A 10825-nucleotide genomic window follows, 5' to 3' on the forward strand; every position below is an offset into this window, starting at 1 on the left:
GCAGGTCCGGGCCGACCCAGTCCCACAGGACCAAATACAACTCAACCGGTAAGCCGTCGCTTCCAGGAGTTTTATTTATCTCGAAGGATTTGACGGCCTTAGTCAGCTCATCCAGAATTAGCGGTTTGTCCAGTCTCTCCCCCCTGCTGTCATCTAAGACCTCTGTGATAGATGACAGGAAGGACTGGGAGGCTCTGCTGTCTGTGGGCTTCGCGTCATACAGCCCAACATAAAAGGATTTGCTGGTCCTTAGTATGTCGGACTGCGAAGACGTTACCGAGCCATCCTCTTCCTTCAGGCTGCTGATAACAGAGCTCTCTGTGTGTACCTTTTAGAAGAAGTAACACGAGCACATCTCATCCTGCTCAATGGAGCGGACTCTGGACTGGAAGATGATCTTGTAGGCCTCCGTGGCAAAGAGCGAGGCCTGCTGGCTCTTCACCTCATGAAGGTCCTCCTTGACCTTGACCCCCATCGACTGAAGCCAGAGCAGATTTTGCATACTTTTCTGGAGTCGTGACATTTCCATCTGTCTCGCTCTCTCACCCTCTGAACCCCTTTGAAGATAAAGAACCTCTTGATGTTCTCCTTGATCGCTTCCCACCAGTGAACTGGAGACTCAAAGGTGGGGTTTCACGGTCCTCCAACCTTTGTAATCTCTTTTGAGTTCCTCAACATTCTCTGGGGTTAGCAGTGTAGCATTGAGCTTCCATGTCCCCCTGCCAACCCGCTGGTCATCCTGTAAGTGAAAGTCAGCCAGTAAAAGGCAATGCTTGGAGAAGAACACCGGCTTGACGTCGGTGAATCTGACCGTGAAAACACGGGACACAAATAGGAAGTCAATCCTGGAATGGGCAGACCCGTCCGTTCTTGACCATGTGTATCTATGCTGCGCTCTGTCTGCAGGTTTGCTGAAGACGTCGTGCAGTTTGGCATCTTTTACTGTTTCTATTAAGAATCTGGACATAGCATCCAGTTTGCTGTCGTCTCTGCCGGATCATCCAGGTGCATCGATGATGCCGTTGAAGTCACTGCCTAGGATGACCGGCCTGGACGTCGCCAGCAGCAGTGGGAGATGCTGGAAGACGGTCAGCTGCTTGCTGCATTGAACCGGGGCGTAGACGTCAATCAACGAGAGCGGAGTATTGTTGTACATTACATCTGCTACGAGGTGATGACCGCCAAATGGTTCTCCAGGACACGGGAAGCATCCAGGAGCTTCCACATAGCACAGGAGGTGCACTCTCGAGGTTGAAGCCCCCCTGCCATTCCTTTACGTTCACTGTTTTTCGGCTGCCGCATACGATGATGGGCCAAGTGGTCTCTTTCTCTGCCTTAAACCTTCTATGATTCTATGATTCTATGATGCTCACTAACATTATCCCCTTTTCATATACAGCACCACAGAGAGAGAGAGAATCAGTCCGGCCATTCGTAACAGTGTGTCCATATCACACTGTATTACACATTCTCATGTATCATCAGAGACAGTATTAGTAACACAATAAAGTGCATACATATCATCCTAAATAATGGTATCCCAAACATATGTACAGCATTAGAGAGGGAGTGTCAATAGTGCATTTTCTATTCGTGTGTCCATATCACACCCAATAACTGGATCCCACGTTTTTATAGAGCACTAGAGACAGAGCTGAAAGTGAATAAGTGAGAGAGAGAGAGAGATCCCCATCAGCAGTTACAGGCTGACCTGGAAGCCTCATTTTATCTTGAAAGATCCGTGGGAGACAGACGGTGCAGTCTCATCTCTAACTGATATTGTATCAGAAACAGACACATTATTATTCCTAGACTCTGGGTAACAGTTAAAGAGTGAGGTGAACAATGTTCCAAATTTAACGCTCTTGGCCCTGTTGATCTCTGTAATCTCTCAGCTCACACCGTTCGATATGACTGTCAGTGAGGGACAGTTTCAATGTGATGACATTAATCTGGGACTGTTACTGTCAGATATTAACTCCTGCGCGATCGCAGCAAACACAGCGACTCCCTCGGAGGATTGCTTTGAGAAGACGGGTGAATGAAGAGCAAACACACTGCAGGGAATGATCTCAAACTGAGCTTCAGAAAGGGGGAATCCCCCAGCTTGAAACGTTCTCTGACCTTTCCCCACAGCCCCAGTTCCTTTGCTCAAACTCGGAGAAAACTGAACTGGGGAAAGTTCCAGTTTATTTTTGTCAGTTCCGATGAAGGGTCACTGACCCGAAACGTTAACTCTGCTTCACTTTTCACAGATACTGCCAGACCTGCTGAGTGGTTCCAGCATTTCTTGTTTTTATTTCAGATTTCCAGCATCCGCAGTATTTTGCTTTTCTTCCAATTTATTTTTTTTTGTAAATGAGTGGGGAAAGAAGCGCATGCGCGATGCGCCTCCTCCAGCCGTGTCCTTCTGCGTCATTTAATTAGTGAGCGGAAGAAGTTTGTTTGAAACAGACGGGAATGGAGACTTAGAGCCCCGGGGTAAGTGAGTAAACAGCAGTCTCCTTCCAGCAGCACATTGCTTTGAGAGCCTGTCCGCAGAGGGGCTCAGAGATCAGCATTGACTACGGAGCAAGTTCAGGGGGAGTTGGGGGCTGTTTGTAAGAGGCGGAGTGGAGCAGGAACATGGAGTGAGCGCGGAAGGAGAAGCCTTTCTCAGGCTGTTTGTGGACAAGGTAACGGAGACAGAGCAGGAAGAAGCTGCTGTTGAAAATAATTGTTGTTTTCTCTCCTCAAACCTGTAATGCATGTTCATGGTTTAGCTCCAGTTTCACACTGTGTTGTTATTGAGCAGTGAATAGAGGGAACAGAGCCAGACAGTAGGGATGGGGACAGTTATGCAAACAACACCTATTGCTGGCGCCAGGTGAGTAGTGTCAAGGAAACATTTTAAACTGCAGCTGTCGGTTTCCGTTGAACGATTGATCCAAGAGAAGCAAGGAAATGGCAGATACTCTGAACAAGAATGTTTCATCTGTCTTCACAGAAGTAGACACAAAAAACATCCCAAGAATAGTAGAAAATCAAGGGGAGTAAGGAGGGGGGACCTTAAAACATCACCATCGCGAGAAAAACATGTTTTTGGAAAACTAATGGGACTAAAGGTTGACAAGTCCCCTGGATCTGATGGCCTACATTCTAAGGTTTAAAAGAAGTGTCTGCATAGATAGTGGATGCATTGGTTGTAATCTTCTTAAATTCCCTAGATCCTGCAACAGTTCCAGTGGATATTAAACTGCAAATGTAATGTCCCTGTTCAAGAAAGCAGTAAAGAGAAAGCAGGCAACGATAGGCCTGTTAGCCTAATGTCTGCCATTGAGAAGATGCTGGAACCAATGATTAAGTCAGTCATCGCAGAAAACATAGAAAAATTGGAGCAGGAGTAGGCCATTCGGCCCTGCTCTGCCATTCAAAAATGATCAAGTCTGATCATATAATTCAGTACCCTCTTCCCGCTTTCTCCCCATATCCCTTGATCCCTTTTGTATTAAGAAATATATCTATCTCCTTCTTGAATATATTTAATGACTTGGCCTCCACTGCCTTCTGCAGTACAAAATCATGAGAGGTATAGACAGGGTGGATAGCAAGAAGCTTTTTCCCAGAGTGGGGGATTCAATTATTAGGGGTCATGAGTTCAAAGTGAGAGGGGAAAAGTTTAGGGGGGATATGCGTGGAAAGTTCTTTACGCAGAGGGTGGTGGGTGCCTGGAACACGTTGCCAGCGGAGGTGGTAGACGTGGACACGATAGCGTCTTTTAAGATGTATCTAGACAGATACATGAATGGGCAGGAAGCAAAGAAATACAGACCTTTAGAAAATAGGCGACATGTTTAGATAGAGGATCTGGATCGGCGCAGGCTTGGAGGGCCGAAGGGCCTGTTCCTGTGCTGTAATTTTCTTTGCAGAGAATTCCACAGGTTCATCACCCTCTGAGTGAAGAAATTTCTCCTCATCTCGGTTCTAAATGGCATACCCGTATCCTGAGACCGTGACCCCTGATTCTGGACTCCCCAGCCATCAGGAACATCCTCCCTGCATCTAGCCTGCCTAGTCCTGTTAGAATTTTATAGGTTTCTATGAGATTCCCTCTCATTGTTCTAAACTCTAGTGAATATAGGCCTAGTCAACCCAATCTCTCCTCATTGTCAATCCTGCCATCCCAGGAATCAGCCTGGTAAATCTTCTTTGCACTCCCTCCATGGCAAGAACATCCTTCCTCAGATAAGGAGACCAAAACTGCACACAATACTCCAGATGTGCTCTCACCAAAGCCCTGTATAACTGTAGTAAGACTTCCTTGCTCCTGTACTCAAATCCGCTTGCAATGAAGGCCAACATACCATTTGCCTTCCTAACTGCTTGCTGCACCTGAATATTTGCTTTCAGCGACTGGTGTACAAGGACACCCAGGTCTCTTTGCACCTCCCCCTTTCCCAATCTGTCACCATTCAGATAATAATCTGCCTTTCTGTTTTTACAACCGAAGTGAATAACCTCACATTTATCCACGTTATACTGCATCTGCCATGCATTTGCCCACTCACCCAACTTGTCCAAATCACATTGGAGCCTCTTTGCATACTCCTCACAACTCAGTTTCCTCCCCAGCTTTGTGTCGTCTGCAAACCTGGAAATGTTCCCTCACCCAAGTCATTAATATATATTGTGAATAGCTGGGGCCCAGGCATTGATCCCTGTAGTACGCCACTTGTCACTGCCTGCCACCTGGCAAAAGGCCCGTTTATTCCTACTCTCTGTTTCCTGTTTGTCAACCAATTATCAATCAATGCCAGTATATTACCCCCAATTCCATCTGCTTTAATTTTGCACACGAACCTCTTATGTGGGACCTTATCAAAAGCCTTCTTAAAATCCAGCTACAACAGATCCCCTGGTTCTCCTTTATCTATTCTACTAGTTCCATCCTCAAAAACGCCAGTAGATTTGTTAAGCAAGATTTCCCTTTCGTTAACCCATGCTGTCTTTGTCCAAACCCGTTTATGCTTTCCAGGTGTTCTGCTACCACATCCTTTATAATAGACTCTCGCACTTTCCCCACTACTGATGTAAGGCTAACTGGTCCGTAATTCCCTGTTTTTTCTCTCTCTCCTTTTTTAAATAGTGAGGTTACATTTGCCACCCTCCAATCTGTGGAACATTTAGAAAATTATAATACAATCATGCAGAGTCAACATGGATTTATGAAAAGGAAATCAAGTTTGCCAACATTATTAGCGTTCTTTGAGGATGTAAGAAGCACGGTAACTGAAGGGGAACCAGCAGATGTAATGTATTTGGATTTTGAAAAGGCATTCGCTAAAGTGCCATGCAAAATGTTCTTACACAAGCTAAGCGCTTGTGGTGTTAACGGGTACTATATTATTTATTTTATTTATTTAGAGATACAGTACTGAAACAGGCCCTTCAGCCACCGAGTCTGTGCTGACCATCAACCACCCATTTATACTAATCCTACATTAATCCCATTACCCTCTCACATCCCCAACTTCCCTCAATTCCTCTACCACCTACCTATACTAGGGGCAATTTATAATGGCCAATTTACCTATCAACCTGCAAGTCTTTGGCTGTGGGAGGAAACCGGAGCACCCGGCGAAAACCCACGCTGTCACAGGGAGAACTTGCAAACTCTGCACAGGTAGTACCCAGAATCGAACCCAGGTCGCTGGTACATGCTAACGAACAAGAACCAGAGAATTAGGATAAATGTGTCATTTTCAGGTTTGCAAACTGGAACTCGTGGAGTGCCACAGGGATCAGTGCTGGGGCCTCAACTACTTACAGCCTATATTAATGATTTGGATGAAGGGATCGAGTGTATTGTAACTAAATTTGCTGTTGATACAAAGAAAGGTGTGAAAGCAAGTTGTGCGGAGGACACAATGAGTTTGCAAAGAGATAAAGACAGGTTAAGTGTGTGGGAAAAAATTGGCATATTAAGTATAATGTGGGAAAATGTGAGGTTATCCACTTTGGTATGATGTAGAGAAAAGAAGAATATTAAATAGGGAGAGACTGCAGAATGCTGTGGTATAGAGGGATCTGGGTGTCCTCTTATATGAATCACAAAAAGTTAGCATGGAAGTACAGCAAGTAATTAGGAAGGCTATTGGAATTTTGGCCTTTATTGCAATGGGGTTGGAGTAGAAAAGTAGGGAAGTCTTGCTACCACTGTACAGCGTGTTGGTGAGACCACACCTTGAGTGTTTATACAGTTTTGTTCTCCTTATTTAAGGAGGAAAATACTTGCATTGGAGGTAGTTCAGGCAAACATCACTAGGTTGATTCCAGGGATGAAGATGTTGTCTTATGAGGAACGTTTGACCTGGTTGTGCTACACTCATTGGAGTTTAGAAGAATGAGAGGTGATCTTATGAAACATATAAGACACTGAAGGGGCTTGACAGGGTATTTACTGAGATGATGTTTCCCCTCATGAGGGAATCAAGAACTAGGGGGAACAGTTTCAACATAAGGGGGCTCCCATTTTCGATGGAATTGAAGAGGAATTTCTTCTCTCAAAGGGTTGTTGTTCTTTAGAATTCTCTACCCAAGAGGATGGTGGAGGCTGGTCATTGAATATATTCAAGGCTGAGTTAGACTGACTTTTGATTTACAAGGGAGTGAAGTGTTATTGGGACACGCAGGACAGTGGAGTTGAGACTATGATCAGATCTGCCATGATCTTATTGAATGGTGGAACAGACTCGAGTGGCGGAATGGCCTAATCCTGCTCCTAGTTATTATGTTCTTGCATTATAATGCCAGGTGGAATTAAAAACTTGACTTGTGTAAATATCCCTGCTCCAGCAGGTATTCCCATTCATGGAGCAGTGCAGATGTTGGGTTGTTCCTGGCTGCCACTAAATTGTTATAAAACTACCAAAGAAAACCTGATCAGCAGAAGCTGAGTGCTGCAGTGGAATCAGACACTGACACTCTTTGTATTACTGATCATCCTGTGTGGTTGGTCATAATGATTATTAATTGAAATATTACATTCATGTCTTTTCTAGTTTCTACCTCAATTGATCTTGAGTTACAAGAGATATTTTTCTTTCTTTCTGTCAGGAAATACTTGAAGGAACCAGAAGGATTGTGATGATTCCCCAGCACAAGGATATGTACAGTCCACTCCTTCTAACACAGAGTAGGTACATTATCACTCCCAGAGCTCAGAGACACAGACAGGCCATGAGTTCCACAGTCACAGAGAGCAGAAGCAGTCAGAATCACACTGATCCCAAGTTCCAGAGACACATTTTCAATCCAGCAGACAATCAAACAAAGCAGGAGAGGCAGAAGTTGTTTCCAATTCACCCCAACTCAGTACTGCTGAAAGGTAGATCCATCAATCTCAGTTCAAAATCACACCCACTATCAGATTGAAAGGCACCGGATCAATCCCACAAGAGTGCACCCTAAGCTACAAATTAAATATGAGGTAGAGCAGCTGATGGAAACGTGCAGAATGAATCCTAATAATGTAGCCCAGACTGCAGACTGAGTGACAGATTACAATGTAGTACAAACATCTGATACAGTATCAAAAGGAAAGTTACAGTATTATGTCAATTAGTGCACACTGCACTACACATTACATACCAATCCAATAATCTCTGCAAGAGCTGTACTGAATGATATCGTATCAATTGAATGATTCTGATTATACTGAGCATGCCATGTGTGAGTTTGAAATATATGTTGTCATTCACAAATGTGTTCATACAGTTGCAGACTAAATACTAGTCCAAAAAGCTCAGACCACAACTGAGTAAAACACACAGTTAAAATGTGCAGTGGTTTATATTTTAAAATACCAGTGAGACAAGAAAATAGTGATACATTATGGTGTCCAACAAATAGTTCTCAATAGCATCCCATAGATACATATTAAGTACAGGTACAGAAGAATTCCACACTCATACAGCACCAGCGTCACATAGATACAGAATGTATCACGTTTGCAGACAATACCAGTAGCTGGGAGATACAAAATTAATCCCACTGTAATGGACTGTCCTAGAGACAGACACATAAAAAATAAATTGTGACACACATTCAGTACCAGAGACTGCCAAATGCAAAATGAGCCCTGGATATGCACACGCAGACTGTACCAGAAACTGACTGATACAGAATGAGACCCACACTCATACATAGTACCAGAGGCTAACAGGTAAGGAATAAATACAATATTCACTTCCAGTACCAGAAAATAATATATGCATAACAGATATCACTCACATCCACGAGCAGAGATTGACAGACAACAGAATGAATCCCACAATCTCATTCAGTACCAGATACTGACAGGTACAGATACATAAAAGATATCCACACTCACATAGAGTAACAGAGACTGACATGCAGAACTTGAACCACACATGTGCATAGTAGCAAAGTCTGAAAGGTATTGAGTCAATCCCATAATCAGATACAGTGTCAAAGACTGATAGGCATATTTGAGTTCACTTCCATAGAATAACAGAGATTTTCATGTACAGAATGAACCTTATTTCACATTCAGTCTGGATACTGATAGATACACAATGAATCCTACAATCATGTTCAATACCAAGTTCAGACAGACACCATATATACCCCCCACTTATTCACAGTATCATAGACTGACAGACACAGAGTGAATCACAAAATCAATTAATTTCAGAGACCAGCAGATAGAGAATTAATCTCACTCTCACAGAAAGAACCAGAGATTGACATGTATACATTGATACCCAAGCTCACATAAAATGACAGACAAATAATTAAAACCATGGCATATATAGTACTTTAGACTGACACATAGAGAATGAATCACACAGTCACATTCTGACTGGAAAGAGTGGTGCATACAGAATGAATCTCACACTCACATTTAGTTCCAGACACTGACAGATACAGAATGATATCCACATTCAGCCACAGTAGCAGATAGATACAGAAGCTGCCACGCATACAATACTCATGATTGACATACAGAATGAATCACACAATCACATTTAGTTTCATAGACTGATACTCAAATAATCTCACACTCAGACACAGTACCACAGACAGATAGATGTAGAATTAAACTCGCTGTCACATAATGTACCAGAAAGTGTCAAAATGAATCTCATAAAGTACAAAAGATGGATGGAATTTGTCTCACACTCAATGTAATCACCTACACTGAGCACGCCAATTGCAAGACGGTCACTGCCATGGATGTGGTGTCCGCTCTGAAACGGCACGGCCGCACTCTCTACGGATTCGGCGGCTGAACAATTCGACCCTTTTCAGCAAACACACAACAAAGGCTCTTCTAAGAGCCACCCACCGCCTCACAGAGCGAGCAGTGACCGAGAAACGGGAGCTGGGATAGGCTGTTTAGAACAGTTCAATCAATCTGAAATATTTCAGATTTCCAGCATTCGCAGTATTTTGCTTTTAATTCTTTGTTCAATCAATCTGCTGTGATCGGGATGAAAAAAAATGGAATCCCCGAATTTGACATTTAAGTTGCAGCAAGGATGTGCAGTGGATTTGATTTTCGAAACGGGCTGTTAAAACAGTGCCCGAGGCTTCACAGTTAGTTATTTCCCCAGTCGACACATGCCCTCAGTGAAAAGCCACATCACTCCTCCAGAATCACTCATTGTTTTCATAGAATTTCAAAATGATTCCGCTGCAATGAGGGAATCCGGGAGTTTTGCAGCAGCCGTTGAATCGGTCACTGGAACCAGACCCACTTGTGATGTTATTTCCCCCGAGACGGTGTTTCCTGCACTGAAACTGACAGGGTTTGTGAAACTGATCAGTTTCAGCTCAGTCATTCAGGGACCTGGAATTCCCACAGTTTGAGCCCGCGCGATCCCGAGCCCACTTCTGATTGGTCACCCTCTTCTCATTCACATGTCTTAACCAATCGCAGAGCTTCGAATTAGGAAATACAACAAATCACTGGCTTAAATTGGCAGACAGTTTGAATTCGAAAAAGCCGCCAATTTCAGTGTCGGAAAGAAGCGAATTGATGGAAAATCTGGCGTTAGTTTAAAGCTGTTCGTAAAATCGCGCCACGACTTTGTGCTGATGAAAGCGGAATAAAAAAAGTTTGTGATGGGTTATATATATTACGTAGTTTTAATCTGTGATTTGTTGTCTACTTATCTGTAACTGGCGGCAAAAGACTCTATTCAGCAATCTGTAACGGGACAAATAACTCAAAATTGGTGATGAAGTAATAAATTAGACAGGTTTGAGGGGACAGTGAGAAATCACTGAAACAGATGCTTAAACATTTAAAATAGTTCTCATTCGGTCCTGTTCCTGACATTTTGGAATCAGACAGGAACCAGCCCTTTCACAGAGACTGTGGGTGGCTCTGAAAAGAGCCTTTGGTTTATTAGATGACATTTCGGCCGCTTTACTTTTTCTGGGAGCTCTGAGCGCTGGTTTTCTTGGGCAGCAGCACGGCCTGGATATTAGGCAGCACCCCACCCTGAGCGATAGTCACCCCTCCCAGCAGCTTGTTGAGCTCCTCGTCGTTGCGCACGGCCAGCTGCAGGTGTCTGGGGATGATGCGGGTCTTCTTGTTGTCCCGGGCCGCGTTGCCAGCCAGCTCGAGGATTTCAGCGGTCAGATACTCGAGCACAGCAGCCAGATAGACCGGGGCTCCGGCACCCACACGCTCAGCATAGTTGCCCTTTCTTAGGTGCCTGTGAACACGGCCCACCGGGAACTGCAGTCCAGCCCGGGAGGAGCGAGACTTGGCCTTGGCCCGAGCTTTGCCGCTGGTCTTTCCTCTTCCAGACAT

The 10825-nt window shown here is 44.1% G+C and overlaps 1 protein-coding gene across 1 annotated transcript; it reads right to left on the reverse strand.

Moving 5' to 3' along the window:
* Positions 1-10468: 10468 nt before the first annotated feature.
* LOC137350739 (histone H2A-like) lies at positions 10469-10825 on the reverse strand (the record flags this gene model as incomplete). Its single annotated transcript, XM_068015716.1, has 1 exon — positions 10469-10825. A coding segment is annotated over exon 1 (357 nt), but the record flags the coding sequence as incomplete, so codon positions are not given.

This window comes from Heterodontus francisci, chromosome 35 (assembly GCF_036365525.1).
Source record: "Heterodontus francisci isolate sHetFra1 chromosome 35, sHetFra1.hap1, whole genome shotgun sequence".
Taxonomy (NCBI): domain Eukaryota; kingdom Metazoa; phylum Chordata; class Chondrichthyes; order Heterodontiformes; family Heterodontidae; genus Heterodontus; species Heterodontus francisci.